This window comes from Melanostigma gelatinosum (assembly GCF_949748355.1).
Source record: "Melanostigma gelatinosum genome assembly, chromosome: 16".
Classification (NCBI taxonomy): Eukaryota; Metazoa; Chordata; class Actinopteri; order Perciformes; family Zoarcidae; genus Melanostigma; species Melanostigma gelatinosum.
In genome coordinates, this window is record NC_136649.1 from 14,779,238 (window position 1) to 14,800,233 (window position 20,996).

Sequence of the window (20,996 nt, forward strand, 5' to 3'; positions counted from 1 at the left end):
GTGTTACACCATAAAGTGACATTCCTTGCACCACCCAACTTTTGCAACTCATTTCAAAATCAGGTATCATCTTGGACTAGTTTTTTTTGTTCTCGTTAGCAAATTGAGACACATTTAATTACAATATAAAGACTTATAGGATACAAAAGAGTTTTCACTCTGCCATAAAGGTCAGTGGAGGTACTCTTGCTGCAATATCATGTTTACTGTTCTGCACTTTAATGTCCCATCTTTACAGGTGCCACCCTGACATTTGAGAACATTCAAAACGTTGACAAAATATGTACAATGATCTCAATTGCTTTAAACAGGCATTTGTAAAGTTTATTTGAAAGACATTAATATCATTAGATCCACAAGATTACTTTTTATTTAAAATAAAAATTAAACAAGCAGTGCTTTGAAGGATTTTATTCAATGCAGTACACATTCACATCAACTCATTTAAGTTACATATGTACAGGTATGGTTGGAACCGTATCGGCAAACATGCTTTAGAAAAAATTAAAAAAAATTACCCGCAGCGCATATTAAAAAAACTACATAGTTCCTTTGCAAAATTTAATTTGACCAAGCACGAATGTACGTCCCTTCTCAACTCAGCAATCAGATTCGAAAAGTTTCTCATCAAAAAATGATCAGTTTCGGTAAAGTGCTCATCACTGTCAAGAACTAACAGTTGTGGTATGTAAATTTAGGAGTCTGTCGATCTTTGCAAATTAAAATCAAAGTGTGTCCCCCAAAATCATATTTATTAAGTCAGCACTGAAATCAGTTATTTGAGGCTCACCTTGCAAGTGGGATTCAGACTCACAATCTTAAGAGCAGCTGGAACAACCATGCGCTTCCTCTGTGGAACGAAAGACAAAATCAGACAAAGAAGAAACCGGTGTGTGTAGCCACTGATAGGGCAGCATGTCTCAGATTATAGATTTCTTTTCAGTGGTTTTTCAAATAAGGCTGGTAAGGGTAATATGTAACATCACAGACAGCAGAGTTTAACATGTATGGGCCAAACGGGGACATATTGTGGCCCTTTGTAGTTTATGTAGATTCATCACCTTGTCATAGGGCGGGGGGATCCCGTCAAACACCTTCAGCCTCTCAAGAGCAGCCTGTCCTCTCTTGGTTTTGTGGGGCAGCATACCTGTTAGCAGAGGAAATACTTTTAAGTTAAATACATTTTCAAATAACAATTACAGTTGTCCTTTAAAAGTTTAATTTGACGAAGCATGAATGTGCGTCCCTTCTCAACTCAGCAATCAGATCCGAAAAGTTTCTCATCAAAAAATGATCAGTTTCGGTAAAGTGCTCATCACTGTCAAGAACTAACAGTTGTGGTATGTAAATTTAGGAGTCTGTCGATTTTTGCAAATTCAAATCAAAGTGTGTCCCCCAAAATCATATTTATCAAGTCAGCACTGAAATCAGTTCTGTGAGGCTCACCTTGCAAGTGGGTTTCAGGTGCACAATCTTAAGAGCAGCTGGAACAACCATGCGCTTCCTCTGTGGAACAAAAGACAAAATCAGAAAAAGAAGAAAACGGTGTGTGTAGCCACTGATAGGGCAGCATGTCTCAGATTATAGATTTCTTTTCAGTGGTTTTTCAAACAAGGCGGGTAAGGGTAATATGTATCATCACAGACAGCAGAGTTGAACATGTATGGACCAAACAGGGACATATTGTGGCCCTTTGTGGTTTATGTAGATTCATCACCTTGTCATAGGGCGGGGGGGATCCCGTCAAACACCTTCAGCCTCTCAAGAGCAGCCTTGTCCTCTCTTGGTTTTGTGGGGCAGCATACCTGTTAGCAGAGGAAATACTTTTAAGTTAAATACATTTTCAAATAACAATTGCAGTTGTCCTTTAAAAGTTTAATTTGACGAAGCACGAATGTACGTCCCTTCTCAACTCAGTAATCAGATCCGAAAAGTTTCTCATCAAAAAATGACCAGTTTCGGTAAAGTGCTCATCACTGTCAAGAACTAACAGTTGTGGTATGTAAATTTAGGAGTCTGTCGATATTTGCAAATTCAAATCAAAGTGTGTCCCCCAAAATCATATTTATCAAGTCAGCACTGAAATCAGTTCTTTGAGGCTCACCTTGCAAGTGGGTTTCAGGTGCCCAATCTTAAGAGCAGCTGGAACAACCATGCGCTTCCTCTGTGGAACAAAAGACAAAATCAGAAAAAGAAGAAAACGGTGTGTGTAGCCACTGATAGGGCAGCATGTCTCAGATTATAGATTTCTTTTCAGTGGTTTTTCAAACAAGGCTGGTAAGGGTAATATGTATCATCACAGACAGCAGAGTGTAACATGTATGGGCCAAACGGGGACATATTGTGGCCCTTTGTAGTTGATGTAGATTCACCATCTTGTCATAGGGCAGGGGGGGGGATCCCGTCAAACACCTTCAGGCTCAAGAGCAGCCTGTCTTCTCGGTTTTGTGGGGCAGCATACCTGTTAGCAGAGGGAATACTTGTAAATTCAATACATTTTCAAATAGTAACAATTGCATCAAAACTTTAATTTGTCCAAGCACAAATGTCCCTACTCAACTCCGCAATCGAGCCGAAAAGCTTGTCTCATCAAAAGATTATCAGTTTCGGGACAAAGTGCTCTTCAGTGTCGAGCAAAGAACTTGTGCCAGTTCCAATTAAATTTTGCTAATCCAACACTGGAACATTGTTGGGTTCTCTTTAAGGCCCACTACTGGACCAATAGGGCATCTTCGCCACATTTTTACATTACAGAAAAAAGAATTTAATGGATTATGTTAAAAGTAATACTCTGTCTCTGTGCAGACTATATGTAAGAGCATTTTACCACTATCTACTGAGTGATTATAAGTATGCCACAAGCTCTGTAAGAATTTCTGTCAGTATTGCAGTAATTTAATTTCCTTACGAGCATCACAAACTCACCTCTTAGTCCTCCAGAAGCTCTGAAGTAGTACGTCCACGAGAGGGGTTGGTGTTTATCTTTTGCAGGAAGGCCAGGTACTTTACTGTAGAGGGGCACATAACGGCATTAAATCAGAGTTACAAATACTTTTAGGCACTAGCAGCCATTACTTTAATATGCAATGTCTCAGATGGTAGTGCATGTGAGTTTTCTCATGGTCGTTAAACTCAAGCAAAGCTGTAAATGTATCATCATTGACAGACTGAGGCCACAGAGCAGCTTCTGTGAATACTGTGCTGCTCAGTTTTATTCAGTATTCATATGGCCAGTATACATGGCTTTGGCAAAAACAGTTTCCAACATTCCAATATCAATATTTAAAACTTACCAAGCAGAACCTGTTTAGCCACAAGGGCAGCAAGCTGGCCCAGAAGGTGCCCCCCCCCCTGCCATCAAGTAGCAGAACCTGCATGTTTTAAAGAAAGATATTTTACTGTACAGTAGTTTCTACACATAACGTTAACTTTCCTTGCAACTTAATTGGTAACAGAATGCAAATTTAGGGCAATTACACGTTCAAGGACTTTGAGAAACGCGTGTTTCCTACATGAGCATTTTAATAACTGCCCCATGGAACTTGCCGATGAAGACATAGCATTAGCGTAGCATCAACGTAAAAGCACGACACGCGGTCTATAAAAAGAAAGCTTCAGTTATTACATTAGCTCGTATATCACCCAGACCTAAACTTCCTCAAGACACAAGTTTAAGCTAGGATGCTAACGATGTTGGCTCGCTAGGGAGGCTGCCATGACGAAGGCAAGTAACGTTACTCTGCTTCCACGTGCAGTCTCTAACGTGTCTTGAAATCTAGTCTTAGGAGTAACACCGAAATAAACTAAGATAACACCAAGAAGTACCGTAGTTATCACCTGTACATTAGCTATAAATTACCGGGTTAAACTTCCACTAAATAGCATAAACAGACATTGTGATTTGGCAGCGGTTCCTCACCTTATTGAACTGGTCCGCCATTATGTGCGAAAAGAAAGATGGACGGGGTTGCGCGTACTTAAAGGCAGAGGTGGACGGAAGTGACGACATATATATTTCTTACTCGTGGGAAGTATGAACAAACGTTCCACCGCCGCCGTTTGTATGGAGGGAGAAGTTTACTTACATTAAACCATATTTTAAACATAATCATTTGATGCTCTATTGATTCCCAACTAAGAATTTATATATTTAACTTTATTTCCAGACACATGAGTCCATATAGCAACACAAACAAAAACTAAATACAATACGAGGACACCAGATGATGCAGGTATAATCATTGCAGCTCAAAAGTCACACGTGGTTGAAAAACATACAGACATTTGTTCCAATGTTTCCAAAAACAAGAAGAATGCCTTGCATCACTCTGTGTTGGCTCAGTTAAGGCCTTTATGATTACATTTTTTGATTCAGTTAATCGACATTTAAATGTAATTCCTCAACACAGCATGAAAGGTGGGAACATTTCGAGTCACAAACATATTACTAGCACTTGTCCATCTTGGAGGCTTGAGCAAGATTCTAAAAGCATCATTAAATGCCATCTGAATCTTTTTCATTTTTGCTTCACGATAACATTTTTGCTTCACTATAACTGCACCAGAGCTGGGCTGTAGTGGAGTAGCCTACAGTAGGCTCTAAAGAGAGCTGTTTTAACATCATCTGTACACATAATAAATTTACGTGCCAGCATGTTGGTTTGTTCATACAGTTTGCAACACTGGCGCTGCACATCGTCATAATCACTTAGGTCATTCCTGATGATGTGACCCAATTATCTCATTTTGTGCACCACATGTAGCTCTTGGCCTGCCATATAAAACAAAGGAAAAGTTAGGTTCTGATCCTCCTTGGTTTTATTGTGAGAAATCTATGTTTTAAAGCATTCCTAGTGCTGGATATTATGTGTCACAGTGTGTTTACTTGTAGAAGTTTAAACCAAGGAGTGTGGTCATTGCATGTATTGAGTGTCTGTGAGAGGAGGGTGAGGTATGTGCTCAGAGCGGGGGATGGACGAAAGTGGCTGTAAGGAGGGGTGTCTAACAACAGGTCAAAGGCCAAGGAGGAGCTTATTGGATTTCAGCCAATCATTGAGCTGATCGATGGGCTAAAGAATGTGAAACATGAGACTTTTCCATGGGACAAGGGGACTGTGAATTGCTGGACTTCTTCAGATCTTCTGGGGGCCATTGGGCAGTGTTAAGGCCACAACTTCTGGACACAGGGAGAAATCGCCCCCCCCCCCCCCCCCCCCTTGCAGCCATGCTGTCTCAGTCGCCTCCAAAACACAACAGCAGGTTAAAGTAAAAATCAAATGGATTTATTGTCCAAGAAGCATAAAAACAGATACAGACAGTTACAAACCGAATCACACAATTATTAACAAAACAATATATAACAATATATATAAAATCAAATGTGAGATACAATCCAAGCCACCCAGAAGGCTGGTCTGCCTCCTCGGTGGCCAGCAGAAGATCTGAAATCCCCCAGCGCTTCAAACCCTTTGTCCCCCCAGTTACATTCCTCAGCTCATCGATTGGCTGAAGTCCAACAAGCCCCACCTCTAGCAGCCACTTTCACACAACCCCACTCCAGCACATTCCTCAAACCCCCTCTCACAGACACTTAATCCATGAAATAAAACTTAAATCCCTCACAGCAGACACACCATTCTGCCAGGTGACCCGGACTGGGCCTCTGTTTTATGAAATATTATGTTATTAATAGTTTGATTCGGTTTGTAATTGCTTTTGCGTTTTGTTAGTATATTAAATTCCTTTTGATTTTGACTTGGACCAGCTGATTCCGGCCCTGTTTGCTGATGAAGAAGGAGAGCAAGGGGGGGGGGGGGCTTCTTCTCCTCTATGGGCTACTTTTCCTCTGTTTGAGAAACTTTTGAACATACCATTAGCAATCATGACAACACTCTCTTTAAAGCTGAATTTAACGTCATACTGCACACCATAAGATGTCTATGTTAATCGGCAGAAGAGAGAGTTGTTCACAAATCAATAACAAAGTCTTCAAAAGATTCAAACTTGTCTTTGTCCATTTATTTGCTTGCAAGGAAAGAGTGCACCACAGATACTCAGTCAGCGGTCTGTGGTGTGAGCTTCAACAAGATACAACATTCAGCATCCTTTTATACCGACAGGCCTCCGCCCCACATGACTCCCATGCAGGAAGTGTCTGGTCTGGTCTTATCTGGTTCATGCAGGTAGCTCAACTGTGAGTCGGTTGTGGTGTCCATGTTGCTGTTTTTAACTACCCTTCCGAGAAGCTGTTCATGTTTCAAACGACCCTTCCGAGAAACAGAGTAACATGTCTTCAGTTAAGAAAACAGGTCTTTAGGTGCCGACATCTGTGTCTTGCAGGGCCTGTTTTTACTTCTCCATTATACCAAGATGTCACACTATGTTCTTTAAAAACGTTCCATGATGCTAATACATATTTTACCATTACACAATCCAGAAAAACACATCGCAAGTAACACTGGATTTCTATGGCTAGCATGCTTCAGATGTTCTGCTGTTATTAGGTCAAGGCCACATGCTTTGTTCACTGCCAATTTCTCAATGGCATACAACACTTCATCAGGTCTAATAAACACACCACCATCACATTAGGAACATCACCAACATTAAATTCATCACTGTTAAAAATATCCCGATAATGTTTACTCGACAGATCTGCAATACTTTCTGAACCAGTGGCCCCATCAATATTGGACAGCAAGGGCATCTTAATGTTATTGCAACCTTGAATCATATAGACATTATTCTGCTGAAGCTTTTTGGCCATGGAGTTTGCCCTCATGGCCTGCTCATTTCTTTTAATGAAGCACACAGCAGATTTAAATCTAGCATTTGCGTGTTTCTTGTGTTTGTAAAAGCTTCTTTATCCTCTGTATGGAGTTCAGACACATTCATTCCATCCTGGACTAAGATTATGTTGTTCAGCCTTTTTTTGTAGAATGATTCACTGCCATTATTTAGACAATTCACGATGGTATCACACATTATGCATATGCCACGACTGTGGGTTTGGTTTTTAAAGTTAATGTTGCCACACAGAATTGCTTCAAGTGGTATATAAATATTACTTAGGCTCTTATCAGTTCATGAGTTGTAATGTAATAAATCGTCTTCTGTGAGCTTTGACCTACTTTGTTGATGGTTATCTTAGCTGGTCAACTCAGGTACTCAACATTTAATGTCAGACAGGTATGTGATCTGTTGTAGCCAGCTACTTTTCACTATTCTTAATTTGTGTTTTCAGATTTAAACCTGGACCTTTGAATTGAGGAAACGACTTTCATTGTCTTGGGTCATGTATTTATATACCATGCACACTGGAGTTATACTTCTGTGTGATTTATCCAGTGTATGTGACCGTTGAGCTTCAAGGGCAGATTACTGTTTGTAGTTATTTGATTAAATTGACATTTGGTTTGCGGTATGCTCCACGAAAGCAGAATATTAACTGAAATGAAACACAATCACATATTCACAAAATGTATCAATGAGCTATCAATGCCATTTACATTTACAAATGTATTGATACATCACACAAGGAAATAAGTTATTGCCATGTGAAGCATTAAAATATTTAGTTTTCTTCACTTTGGTGTTTTTCTTGCAACATACATCACACTGTTCCACCGACTACCGGAAAAGGATTGAAGAAGTTGTACAACTTGATTCACAGCATGTCATGGAAACAATAATCAGTCTATGAACGGTTTTAATTGAATTCAACGCTCAAGCATTTATAGAACAATTACCCATCAATTCATGACCGTCCTGGTGACACAGTGCATGCAGAAATTGGAGTAAGTAAAGGTGTCTGGGGGTAAGTGAGCATATTGGAATTTTTCTTCCCCCCCAGAGGGTTTCACTCAGTCGTCGTGCTTCAACTTCCTGATCTTTCCCTTGTGGCGGTCGATCTCACGTTGCATACGTTCAATCTCCTTCTTGTGGTGGTCGATTTCCTCCTGGTGATGCTGCTTCAATGCAGCCAGCTGCTCCTGCTCCTTACGCCTAATGTGCAGATGGACAGATTAAGTGGTGGGTGACAACAGAGGAGCAAAAGGATAAAGAGTGAGAAAAGAGGGAGGGAACAGAGAATGGACAAAGAGACACAAACGGAGAGAAATCAGGTCAGTAAGAGAAGATCTTAATAAACAGACCCTTGTACGGTTGTGGTCAATGATCAATAAAAAGATAGCAGAGCTATTTTAATCCGCATTTTGTTGCCGTAAAAGAAAGAAATGCATACTTAAAGTACATCTCCTCCTCAGCCGCCTGCTTCTTCCCCATGGCTCCACCTGCCTCTCTGATGGAGCCTCCACCACCACCACCTTTTCCTGCACCTTTACCCAGCTCACCCAGCTGAAACAGGGCAGGGAGAAGTTTAGTACAAGAACAAGTGATCTGTAGAGATCATTTTAAGAGCCAGTATAGCTTCAAATGACTCCACTTCCGTGGAGTTCGTTAACAACACTTGCCTGTGTGATATTAAGGCAGATGCAGTTGGACCATGTGAAAATGACCCTATTCTAAAGGTCAGTAGTGCAACAGGATTGTTTGTTTCCTAATAATAGAGGCACTAGGAACAGACCAGAAACTGTTTGTGTAACAATGCAAAAACATCAGAGGACAAAAACAAATAATAGAACTAGATTCCTTTCCAAATAAGGTAGTTTAACACAGTTACTGGCGTTATATTTAGACACAACTTGCTGTGATTGAAAACAATCCTTTGTAATTGAGGGCATTGTTGTAAATCGGTCCCTGAACTGCATTGCTACAAAAGTCTTCTGACCTACAATCATGTGACCATTTAAAACGCCATTCACACAGCAGTAGCCTACGACGCTCAAATGATGTGTTTTGCAGGTCGTGTTTTACCTGGTCGGACGACATTCTCAGCTGTGAGGTGACAAAACTCCTGATGTTCGGCCTCAAAAACCTCGCCATGTTTAATACTCACGTGTGAAAACACTTCTGACAGTTATTTTTCAACGGATCGTGTCCTTGTCCTCAAAATACGCCACAGGACAGCGCCATTATTAGCCAGACAGGGGGCGGGGTGACACCAGCAATAAGTTGGTCTAAGAGGAAATCGAGGGAAGCAACAATTCATATATTACCATACATACACCACGTAACCAAATACATTTTAATATGAGTAACAAGTAATTTAATATAGTGTAAGGGAACACACGCTGTCCCTTTTTCGAAATGGTATGGTCTCAAAAGTGGGCAGCGTGTTTCCGGAAGTCCGCATTGATGACATCACGTTGATTTTACGTTTATTTTAATTTGAATTACCTTGTAGATTTTACCAAATATTACCATAAACAGATCTAAAATGTTCCTGTTTTCTTAAAGCAATCAATATATTAAAACCACTGAACTACTGAATCATCTGTTTATTTGAATGAATGTCTCAAATCTGTAGTTTTATGGATACTTTTATTTTAAATTTTTCAACAATAAATTCTTCTTTTTGTCTACATTACGATACAAATAACTGTCACGGACTTTGATTTTATTTCTTCATTATTTTTCCATTTTTTTTACGTTATTAGTTATAATTACATTTTCAAATAAAGTTGTGGGGACAAAAGAAAAACCCTGAAAAAAAAGAAAAACCTTGAAAAAATGATGTCTTAAGCATATGTTGTAATTAGTTAAATATTAGAAAGCTGCAATGAATTCAGGAAAAATGATTTCAGTTCACAGGCCTAAAGGTAGATGAGCCTTAAGTGACACAAATAGTGCATTCATTTAAAAGTATATGCCATATCACACGATTGACAAACTAAAAATCATCATTTAGTGAGAGACTCAGGATGCCTCAGTGTTCTTCTGGACTCAGGTCTTTCGTTCTAGCAGCAGTTCGATTTTTGAACCTTCTTTAACACCTTTAGATGTGGTTTTTAGACTGAACATCTTTCTGATGTCAATCATGTTTCATATGGCATTTTCTCGTGTTTTTTGTCTGTTGTGCACAGTGTCTATTGTTGTCTGTATGAGTTTTCGGTGACAAATTCGTTTAATAAAGTTTTCTGATCTAATCTAACCAAGGCGTAGGCCTATTACTGAAAATGGTCTTGGTAAGAGCTAAATGATGTAGCAATGCTCAGTCATGTTGAGATACACAAGATTACTTTTTCTTTTTATAACGATTTAAAAAAGAAAACAATGAAACAATCAGGAATGCTTTGAAGGATTTTATTCAATGCAGTAAAGAGAGTATGCAGTCCCCTCCCTGAACAAACCAAACATTGCTTATGTGGTGAAAGGAACCTCACGGACCCCCTTTCCCCCCCAAGTCCCCTTAAAGACTTTGCTTGCCAGGCAACTCCGGCCCAAAACCAAGAGAAGAAACTAAAACACAGCATCAACTTACAATTTCAAACCACATTCAACAGTTTTCACAATTCACATCGTACTCCATTACTCTAACTCATTTAAGTTACATATGTACAGGTATGGTTGGAACCTTATCGGCAAACATATGCTGTAGAAAAAATAAAACGATTTCCCCGCAGTGCGTGTAAAAAATGATGTCTAAGCTAAACTCAAATGAAATATTCTGCACTGCTCTGTTCATAATGCGTCCATCATCTGAACAAAAACAGATAATCAGAGGCACTCACATTTGTCTCACCACGACAAAGCATCTAGATAGTTCCTTTGCAAAATTGAGAATTTGCGTCGATGACTAGATTAACGTTTTTACTCTTGAGCTTGCCCGGAGATGCTTTTAAAGAAGCAACGGCTGCACTTGAGAGAGAAATCCAATTCTGGCCTGTGTATTTGCAAAAAAGCATCGTCTCGAGTATGTTTGTAGTTTTCATGTCTGTTTGTTTTTCAAATCCACAATAAATAAAATCTCAGAATTCTGTAGGATTAACCACTTTATAAGCTTAAAAATAAACTGATGACTATAACAGTTGGATGTCATGAACACATCACAACAGAAACACATACTTCTGTCAGTTAAATTTCAGGTTTTAGAATTTTTTTGTATTCTAAAAAGGAAATGTAAACAAATTATACAGAAATAGAATAATTTCAGAAACTAAACCTTCAGGTCAATCTGCAAAATGTGACCAACAGTATCCAAAAGTGCTCCAACAATAGCTTTTTGCTAAACGCACATTGTCCAGCTGTATTGCTCTCAGCAAGTGCATATTAGGTGTCTCTATAGAAAGAGTGCAGACTTAAGTTCAGGCTTAAGATATATTTTTAGGCTGGCTTGTGCTGATATGTTTTGGTTTTGTTGAAAACAAAGTTTCAAAAGGGAACAAAACAGAAATTAGGGCAAGTAGAGAAATGACTAAAACAAGATTGGGTGGGGCGGGTTCGGGTGGGGCGAGCGGGCAGATGGTTAGAAAAAGGCCAGGGTGCATCACAGGGCCAGGAGCGGTCTGCGGAGGCGCTTTGGAGGAGGCAGCAGTCGGTCCTCCCCCTTCCAGCCCCGTCAGTCCTGCTTGATGCTGCCCAGTGCTCTGAGGCGCTCCAGCAGGGGAGGGTGGGAATAGTGCCACATGGAGAACAACCAGTCAGCCACAGGGAAGCCCAGGTTGTCCTTGTTGAGCTTGATGAGGGCGGAGCAGAGCTCGGAGGCTTTGCCCATGCCGCGTGCAAAAGCATCTGCCTGGAACTCGAACCTGCGGCTCAGGACCGTCAGACAGAAGGACAGGAGCTGCGAAGAAAGATTGTATAAAAATCTAAATTCGCAAGGGCCTCTTTTGTAAAACAATATATATATAAAAACCTCAACAGCTCAGAAATGGACGGAAACAATGTAGATAAATGCCACACTCACCTCATTGTACGGGGAGAAGATGAACTGGAAGATAATCATCAAGCCTATTAACGTGGGTTGGCTGTCATTGAAGCCAAAAGCTACAAACAGCTCCTTGCGTCCAATCAGAACAGCAAACAGGGTGAAGCACAAGAACGAATTCATCTGCAGAAACAACAGAGTCAGCAGATGTTATTTGCATATCAATTGACATCTAAAATGTCATGCATTTGATCATATGTAATCAGGCCAACTTGTAATCTTGGTGCCAAAAGAAATATGAAGAAAATGAATCACCTGACTGATGACGATATTCTTGACCATGTGGCCGAGCTTCCAGTGGCCGAGCTCATGACCCAGGACAGCAAGGATCTCAGAGTTGTTGCATCCTTGTTTCTTGTTCTGTAAATGTAAGGGAACAACTGTTGAATTACACACACAGACATTACAATCATATGACTGCCGGTCCCTACAAAATGCAGATTGAACATTAATTGCTACATGTGCTGTTGACTGAATAGTAAATGCAGTCGATTGATACAAGAAATTCCTCAGTGTGCACTTCATTGAGAGTTTGCAACTGCAAAATGTGCTGGTCTCTCCACCTCTGGGTAGCCAGGGGTAGATGCTCGAGATGGTGCTCAAAAGCAGAACTTCCAAACCTGTTGTAAGTTCAATTGAGGGCATAAAGTAAAAAAAATAAAAAATAGAACTTCCTTGTTCCCTTTGCTTGCATTGCATGACATGACAAATATTGGATGGAGATGGTCAAAGAGTCGATGCATGTTGATTAGTTTGGGTGCCGTTTTACAAAAATACCAAGTACTGTCCACGAAAACCAACAATTCTTAAAAACCCTTTCCGTGGCATGTTCGTAAGAGGGCAATACGAAGTGTTCTGAATAAAGTTCATGGAGATGTAACCTTGGGCGTGGCTTTGGATTCGTTGGACGTGTCCTCTCTCTCCGGCTGCTCAGGCTGTGGTTCTCCAGACTTGTTGAGCGGCGAGTAGTCTTCCAGCAGAGTGTCAAACAGTACAATGCGTTTGTTCTTGAAGAACCCATAGAAGTATGCATTGCTGTGTGACGAACGCTTAGAACCTGGATATAGATTTTAAAAAAACATTCAGGACAATTTAAGAGCGGTTCATCTACAATCAACCTGTAGAAAGAGTCATCTGAAAACCAAAACATATTTATAATGTGATAATGACAAGTTCTCAAAGAAGAACATGAAAGTTTGATGATTTAACAGGTATGTGGCTCGAGATGAAGTTGTCTTACTTTACCTTCAACTACATAGACCTTAGTGAGGGGGAAGCTGATACTCTTGGACATGGACTCAATGTCCGTCTTCAGCTCTCCTTCTGGCAAAGGAGCGAACTTGTCAAACAGGGGAGCAATGTAGTCCGCGTATATTGTGACAAGCACCTGAGAGCACAGGAGGAGAGGATTGAGGAGTTTTTAGTACCAAACAACCAGCCAAAGTGCAATTACAGAGTGAGTCCGTTATCACAGAAGAACACGAGTTGAACACCACTAACCAGAGAAACAGCCAGGGTGAAGAGCCAGGCATAGATGAAGAAGTAGTCTCCACCAATCTTGATGATGTGGAGGAGCAGCGAGGTGACGGGCAGCAGGATACACTGGGTCACGATGAACTTCTTTACAGCATCCTTAAAGAAGAACCCCAACGTCTGAGAGGAGCACAAGACATTCATATTAAAAAGGAAAAAGGTGGAGCGCAGAGTGTGCATTTGAATGACTGACTGTAAAAAGTTTTTAGTTTAGTTCCCAGAGAAAGCTGCTTGAATTGATATCACTTATAATGGTGAGAAGCTTTCACTGTTAAAAATAATGAGGTCCTGTAGCATTATTTCATCTTTGCTCTCCATCTGCATGCTTTTTATGTTTCCACTATTCATTGTTTTGACTAATTACAGCTAAAACACAACTTCCATTGCAGCGTTGGAGTTCATAAGAGGATGATAGTGTGACACATCTCAAATACATGTTGGTTACGATACATTATAGCTGACGAAACCAAGATGATCGCAGCTGCTGCTCTTCTTCCTGGGGAAGGAAACATCAAACATTTAACAACCACATGTCAGGCCTACAGAGTCAGTGTACCTGCTGGTTAAAGCCATGCTTCTCCTCGATGACGAACGTGTTGTACACGCTCCAGGGAAGTCCGGTAAAGGCACTGAACAGGGTGGCAAGCGTCAGAAACACGAGCGACTGGGTGATCTCGTACTCTGAACCAAATCCTACGTGAGTCATCACAGAACCAGCAACGTCCCACAGAAATGGGATTCCACCCAGGAGCAGGATCAACTGAAACATGTTGAGAACAGCATAAGCCCATTACATATCAAACACGGGGCATTAAGATAAATAATGAAAATTGGTGACATCTGCGTAATCTGTCCCATTCAATGTCCATTTGAAGTGACATAAGTGACGCACAAACGTGTTGAGACTCACAGCTCACATATATTAAACACATCCTCAGTAACCGACTGTGACAGTACAAGTCAAGCAATCGATGGCTTTTTATTTAAATGGTTGTATTACCGTCCCCTCAGTCTCAGAATAGAGTCCAGACCAGAAACTGAAGTTGCTTTTATCCAGCTGATACAGACGCGACTTCTCAAATGTTTCAGAATCCATGATCTTCCAGAGTTCCTGTGGCACACTTGTTGTCGATCTGTATGTCCTCCTCTGTGAAGGGGGAAGAGATCAGCACCAACGTTACACATCAGTGTATTTATACGGTTAGCTCAAGATACAGATTATAGATTTATGGGAAATCATGAGGAAAAATATTGTAAAATGACCTCAATGAATATCCAATCTTCTTCTTAATCTTTCTTGATTGTATGGGTTAATATATTGTTGAATTCATTACCATCCAATATTACTTTGGGAAATACACAAAATTAAGCAAATTGCAAATAACTATTGCCTTTTTTCATTTAAAATGACTTCATCAAACTGCACTTTTGATTCAGCCTGACACAATATCATGTTTCTTGGGGAAATACACTTAAATCAGGAAACCACTCCAAATATGCCATTTTATTGTGTCTTCACCAAACTTGGCAAAGAAGAGACTTCAATTACAACATTCAGAACGTGTCGGGTTTCAACGTGTATTGTAGTAGAAACATAAATGTCTGCCAACATCTGTCTATTTAACCCACAACACGGATTGAATATAAAAAAGGTGAAATATTACCAAAGAGAACTGTGTGCAGAGAAAATGTTATTATTCATTGTCATAGAGAAATGACATTGCAAAAAAATGCTGATCATTGATGAACTGACAACGTGTAAGTTTATCTTGTACAGTCACAGTATATTTACACAGGCTCGTGCACAGGCTAGCTACAAAGCAGGAACTTTGAGAGTGATGCTGTCTTACCTGTCTGTAAGAAAGGTAAGCTTCCCATAGATACACAGTCCACGAAAATCCCAAAACCGCATAAAATATCTGCTTCTCTACCGGCAGGTCCAGTATATGTTCAACCATCTTTGCTCTGTTTTTGCTCTATGTTGTTGGAGCAGGGCTGACTAGCTCGCAGGCTAACGATGTCACCTAGCCTGACTGCTAGTTTTAGGCTAGCAGCTATTTAGCTTCCACTCTACACACAAACAAACAGAGACAACTTTAAAGTTGAATACAGGGAACACCGTTTCCACGTTACATCGACAGATACCGACTCAAAGTGCAAACTACGACATCCATACATCCAGTTTCCATTCCTAAATTCAGGCTTTTACAGCTATCATTCCATTCATGCGAGATGCGAATCTGACGGCGAGGTGCGTCAACAAATTCTGCCCCTGTGGAAACGACTACTACAGCTTTAGTTCCGCCACTCATTTATTGTCGTTACACATTTGTAAGTTAACCACTAGTGTTAATACGAACTCATATGAGCAGATAGTCAAAATACATTTTTGTTTGATAAATGGACTTTTATTTTCGGTGTGAACCAAAACGTTAAAAGACGTTATCCAGACCAGTCTTGTCGAATAAATTAAACAAGAGAAGTGGAAACGACAGTAGTGGGCCGTCAGGGCCAGCAAGGCCTTCTCTGCTAGCCTAAGCAGAATCACAGTTATAGCTATTTTATAATTTAATCATTTTTCTTAAATACACTACATGCATTATAATTTATAAAAATATTTTCCCATTATCTTATTTTGTCATTGCACAGCTACTGTCTTCCTCAGTTGCTCTGCTTCCAGTGCAGCTTGTTTAAGTAGAGCTTTTGTACAATCAGATTTCACCCCCGTGTGTCGAGGTAAGAAGAGAGGCCCGAGGCCTTCAGCCCTTTGCAGTTTAAGTGAATGGGGACGATATTGTTGATTGTTATAGTCTTCAACCAATCAGATCTTTAGTTTGACATGTTGGGCGTATTCTTTGACGTGCCAGAGCCTGCTAGCTGGCCTACAAGTGATTGGTCAGTGGGCTAGCGTGACATGTTGGGCGGTGACAATCCCAATATCTGCTGCTTCTGTCGAGCGGACATTTTCAGCCCTCAAACGCATTAAAACCTATTCAAGTGGGGAGGCTCAACTGTCTTCACTGGCATCCATGAATCGAGAAGGACTTCTTACTGGAACTAAAACGCACGGATATACTTAACAACCGTGAGATTAAACTCGTTAACAAAGAAAGGAGGATGGACTTTGTCTTTAAAAAGTAAACAGCAGCTCTGGTAAGTTAAATGCGTTTGTTTTTACATCTGCAGTAGCTTTAATATGCTTGTTTATATATTATTATTTGTACAACTTGTTTTTATGAAGATGGATTTTTGTTTGGTTTTATATGTGATAGGAACCATTGTTATGTCCAATGTTGCTCTGGGGACATATTTAGCCAGTGCTGGCAACTTTCTCGCTAAATCTGGCGACTTTCCAAACCCTCATGGCGACTTTTGCGGTGTTTTGACTCTGACCTTAAAGCACGTACGTTCTGCACTGTCGTGAACGAGCAGCGGGTTCTGCCGTGAGCCCCTCCGCGCCCCAAAGCACTCACAGGCGGACTCTCTCACAGAAGCCTCGCGCAGCAGTCCCAGCTGCAGTCAGAGCAGAGAGGAGACGCACTCTCAGCGTATTCTCTGCAGTTAGTGTATCTATAGGTGTTGGCTTCATGTTTACACGAAACAAATACTAACCGTAGCTGTGTTTCAGCTGCAGGACAGCAGTGAAGGCCCAGGTATAAAATGCACGGCCCACCACTGGTTTCTGAGACCTTAGCTTTTACTGAATTGAAAACAATAGGGGGGGGGGGGGCTAATACTTATATATATATATATATATATATATATATATATATATTTATTTATATATATATATATATATTTTTATATATATATATATATATATATATATATATATAAATATAATATAAAATTTGGGTCGTGGGTCCCGGCTTGTCATTAAGGGGTGATGGTGGGTCCCGCAGCCAGAACAGTTGAGAACCACCAGACTGACTGACTAATGTTATTCTGCTCTAAACATGAACTCTGTACTTTGTGGTGTTTCAGGAGGAAAACTGACTCAGTTATACTCTCATATTATTTTCACATTTTCTCCATCAGCTTTGTATGAAACCCTGTAAATAAGACAAGAAGAAAATACTTTGTTCATTCTTGAATCAAGAAATACTTTATTCATCATGTAAACCTTCAGTCTGTTCACATCCCATCAGTAAAGTCTGTTCAATGATTTCATGAACACATTCACTTCATCCTCACAATCTATTTGTTTGACCAGAATCGCAGTTATGTAAAATAGAATAATGAATGATTTACTTATTGATTATGATTATAATCATTGGTTATATAATACATGATAAAAGAAGCTCTGGTGATTTATCTCTTTAAGAGCCATGCAGTGAAGAGAAGCAACAACTGACAAATACATCAATACACATATTTATCAAACATTTAAACCTCAGAGCAGTTTACATTTTCATGAAGAGAAATATCAGTTCAGGTCAACAAAGATCATCATGAGCAGTGATAGCCTCCATGGCTAAACAGACACAGGAAGGAGCTCCACCTAAAGAAACTCAAACATTTACACAACAACAATGAGAAGATGTCAAAGTACCGCCCTCAATGTTTGATTGACAGGTGAAGAACAATGAGCAATGAAGCGACAATGATCGAGACAAAATGAGTTTCAGGATTAAAACACAAAAATGAATTTGCTGTTCCATGAACCACTTTTGTCTATTTTAGTTTACAGAACTCAGCATTGGCTCCAAAATAAGAAATCCTGAGTCCAGCATAGAGAGGCTGAGTGAATGTGGTCTGGACTCTGTGGAGGAGAGTCATGGTTTCAGAGACGCTGTAGAAAGACAGAATACCTGCTCTGTGATCCAGGTACACTCCTACTCTGGAGGACTGAGGACCTGGGACGGGAGTTTGGATATTGTTGTACCAAAATAGAAAACTGTTTTCGTCACAACGTAACGCCCAAGATTTGTCATTCAATCCAAATCTACATTCATTACAGCTCCCTGTTCTGCTGATATTCTTGTATGCGACTGCTACATAAACTACTCCTCTCCACTCCACCTCCCAGTAACGACGTCCAGTCAGACTCTCTCTACTCAGGACCTGAAGATATGGCGTGAATCTGTCTGGGTGACTAGAATAAGACCGATGTTTTCTCGTAAATCTTGCTTTTCTGTTCCCCTCAGATAATATCAGCCGTGTGTTTGCTGTGTTTGGATTCAGTGTGATTTCACTTGAATATGTTAAGAACTCAGCTCTGGTCTTGGGCTCTGCTTGCGAAGGTGACAGTAAAACGTCCACTTCAGTCACTGCCAGTGAGACGTTTGTCCTCTTCTCTCTCAGAACGTCCTGTAGTTTATCTCTGACTTCTGACACAGCCGCCGTCACGTCCTCAAAGTAGCTCAGAGGACGGATATGGATGGCGGACGAGTCTGTAGCTTCTCTGAGTGGTGACAGTGAGGGGTAGTTGTGTAGAAACTGGTTGTGATCCTCTGTGTGTGAGAGCAGCTTCAGCTCAGCGTCTCTCCTCTTCAGCTCAGAGATCTCCTGCTCCAGCTTCTCCTGAAGCTCTTTGACTCGACTCACTTCACTTTTCTGCTGGGATCTGACCTGCTGCTTCACATCGGAGCTTCTTTTCTTCATGAGGCGGATCAGCTCGGTGAAGATCTTCTCGCTGTCCTTCACCGCTTCGTCGGCAGAGCGATTGACGGCCTCCACCTCCTGCTGAAGCAGCTTCACGTCTTTCTCTCTGTCCTGGATTCTCTGCTGGATGTTTAGTCGACTCACCTCCAGCTCTCTCTGCCTCTCAGTCCTTTCTGCTGCAGCTGTGACTGTGTCGTGGCCTTTGTGTTCATCCATTAAGCAGAGATAACAAATACACTGCTGATCAGTACGGCAGAACACCTTCATCACCTCATCGTGACGAGAGCAGATGTTCTCCTGGAGCTTCTTGGAGGGGTCTACCAGCTTGTGTTTCTCATAGGCAGGGGATTCATAATGAGGCTGGAGGTGTTTCTCACAATAAGAGACCAGACAGACGAGACAGGACTTGATGGCTTTCTGTTTCCTCCCAGTGCAGGCATCACAGGACATATCTTCAGGTCCAGCATAGCAGTGATCAGCAGGAGCAGCTTGGAGTCCAGTCTTCTTCAGCTCCTCCACTAAAACTGCTAACATGGTGTTTTTCAGCAGGAGAGGCCTCGGTGTGAAGGTCTGCCTACACTGAGGGCAGCTGTGGAGTTTCTTCACATCCTCTTCATCCCAGAAGCTTTTAATACAGTTCATGCAGTAGCTGTGTCCACAGGAAGTAGTCACCGGATCCTTCAGTAGATCCAGACAGATGGAACAAGAGAAGGCTTCCCGATCCAGCTGAACTCCTTTCTGCGCCATTTCACCACCATGTTGGTTACACCCATCTTTAAAACTGTAGATCTGAAGGGGAGGGAACAAGGAAACATGTGGGCAGAGGGCTGTGTTTGAGAGCAGGAGGAAGAAGGAGGGGTTATCAAGCTGTGCTTCATTCCACGAAGAGGAGCAGCGCTGTGAATGTGAACTTTGCTTCCTCATTTACAAACAGAGCCTCGGTTAAAACCTGCTGCACTTTTGAAAACATTTCATTTCTTTAGTTGTTAAATATTTGTCTCCTCAGAGGAAGAGTTATAGACAAACATGAAGCCATCAGAAGCCTAATTCTGTTCAGTTTTCTTTTACTGCTTAAAAACAGCTGACAAGAGTTATCAAATGAAACTAATATGAAACATTTAAATAGTCGTATAATACCTTTCTCTCATATTTAATGATAAACTTTGAAGCATTTTGACAAGAGTTGAGTTTCAAGATATGATCCTGATGCAAAGCAGCGGTTCAAGATTCACATTTATTAATTTCATGACTTCATGACTGGACCTGATATAATCTGCACATTTTCCATTTGTTGTTGATGTTAAAATATTCCACCTGTTGTAAATGCTGAGTCACTCACTGGTTGAGTGACCACTGAGAAAACTGCTCAGGAACAACATTAATCTCCACCAACCATAAACTGGTGCACAGCAATGAGGAGGATTTTCCTAAAAAACAATGCACGGACTCATATAAAAATAATGTCTCTCAATGATCACTTATGAGCCACTAAAATTGGTTTACTCTGCAGAGAGAGAGCATCAACCTCGAAATAAACTTAGGTGCCAGATTGAAAACACTCATCCAAGAGGAAGTGTAACCGACCTGGATGAGTGGGCATTGAAGGAGCCAGTGGGGGGCCGTGCATCTTATACCTGGGCCTTCACTGCTGTCCTGCAGCTGAGACTAAAATACACTCACTGCAGAGACTACGCCGAGTGCGTCTCCTCTCTGCTCTGACTGCAGCTGGGACTGCTGCGCGAGTAGCCGCCTGCGAGTGCTTTGGGGCGGCTCACGGTACCTCCCGCTGCTCGTTCACGGCAGCTCCCGCATGCAGAACGGCAACTTGAACTCTCACTACTCTGACTAAGCCTCTGCTTAGGTTTCATTTTCCAATCGTCACGTGCTCGCCCACTGACCAATCACAGCATACGCTGCACCTTACTGCGGAGCTGCACGTAATGCTGACGTACTTGTAGGCCAGCTAGCAGGCTCTGGCACGTCAAAGAATACGCCCAACATGTCAAACTAAAGATCTGATTGGTTGAAGAAT

General features: G+C 41.1%; 3 protein-coding genes and 1 long non-coding RNA gene across 5 annotated transcripts; all 4 read right to left on the reverse strand.

Annotated features, from left to right (window-relative positions):
• Positions 1 to 396: 396 nt before the first annotated feature.
• On the reverse strand, positions 397 to 3,939 carry LOC306789956. 2 transcript variants are annotated; one of them, XR_013772682.1, is made up of 9 exons: positions 3,920 to 3,939; positions 3,294 to 3,371; positions 2,926 to 3,008; positions 2,373 to 2,461; positions 2,105 to 2,164; positions 1,718 to 1,805; positions 1,447 to 1,506; positions 1,062 to 1,147; positions 397 to 850 (listed from the first exon to the last, which is right to left on the reverse strand). It is a non-coding gene; the product is annotated as an uncharacterized lncRNA (long non-coding RNA). The 2 variants fall into 2 exon arrangements; XR_013772683.1 differs by having other exon boundaries at positions 1,447 to 1,805.
• Positions 3,940 to 7,690: 3,751 nt separating this feature from the next.
• atp5if1b (ATP synthase inhibitory factor subunit 1b) lies at positions 7,691 to 9,035 on the reverse strand. Its single transcript, XM_079286945.1, has 3 exons — positions 8,875 to 9,035; positions 8,243 to 8,355; positions 7,691 to 8,004 (listed from the first exon to the last, which is right to left on the reverse strand). The coding sequence occupies exons 1-3, from the start codon at positions 8,941 to 8,943 to the stop codon at positions 7,863 to 7,865; spliced, it is 324 nt and encodes a 107-aa protein (XP_079143071.1). The 5' UTR covers positions 8,944 to 9,035; the 3' UTR covers positions 7,691 to 7,862.
• Positions 9,036 to 10,237: 1,202 nt separating this feature from the next.
• Positions 10,238 to 15,606, reverse strand: zmpste24 (zinc metallopeptidase, STE24 homolog). The gene is made up of 9 exons (XM_079286024.1): positions 15,211 to 15,606; positions 14,361 to 14,507; positions 13,917 to 14,120; positions 13,328 to 13,480; positions 13,073 to 13,214; positions 12,709 to 12,884; positions 12,083 to 12,187; positions 11,807 to 11,950; positions 10,238 to 11,683 (listed from the first exon to the last, which is right to left on the reverse strand). Exons 1-9 carry the CDS (start codon positions 15,316 to 15,318, stop codon positions 11,459 to 11,461), a joined length of 1,404 nt encoding a protein of 467 aa, XP_079142150.1. The 5' UTR covers positions 15,319 to 15,606; the 3' UTR covers positions 10,238 to 11,458.
• Positions 15,607 to 17,674: 2,068 nt separating this feature from the next.
• On the reverse strand, positions 17,675 to 19,711 carry LOC306790499 (tripartite motif-containing protein 16-like; the record flags this gene model as incomplete). The annotated part of the gene is made up of 1 exon (XM_079286822.1): positions 17,675 to 19,711. One exon carries the CDS (start codon positions 19,709 to 19,711, stop codon positions 18,035 to 18,037), a length of 1,677 nt encoding a protein of 558 aa, XP_079142948.1. The 3' UTR covers positions 17,675 to 18,034.
• Between the last annotated feature and the right edge of the window lie 1,285 nt (positions 19,712 to 20,996).

What these genes read in the sequence shown, in the direction of transcription:
- atp5if1b (XM_079286945.1), bottom strand. Translation starts at nt 8,943, where the DNA reads ATGGCGAGGTTTTTGAGGCCGAACATCAGGAGTTTTGTCACCTCACAG. An exon ending in TGAGAATGTCGTCCGACCAG is followed by an intron (nt 8,356 to 8,874) that starts GTAAAACACGAC and finishes GCCCTGTTTCAG; the next exon opens with CTGGGTGAGCTGGGTAAAGG. An exon ending in GAGGAGGAGATGTACTTTAA is followed by an intron (nt 8,005 to 8,242) that starts GTATGCATTTCT and finishes TCTGCACATTAG; the next exon opens with GCGTAAGGAGCAGGAGCAGC.
- zmpste24 (XM_079286024.1), bottom strand. Translation starts at nt 15,318, where the DNA reads ATGGTTGAACATATACTGGACCTGCCGGTAGAGAAGCAGATATTTTAT. An exon ending in AGCATGGCTTTAACCAGCAG is followed by an intron (nt 13,481 to 13,916) that starts GTACACTGACTC and finishes TGCTCCTCTCAG; the next exon opens with ACGTTGGGGTTCTTCTTTAA. An exon ending in TCACCCTGGCTGTTTCTCTG is followed by an intron (nt 13,215 to 13,327) that starts GTTAGTGGTGTT and finishes CTGTGCTCTCAG; the next exon opens with GTGCTTGTCACAATATACGC.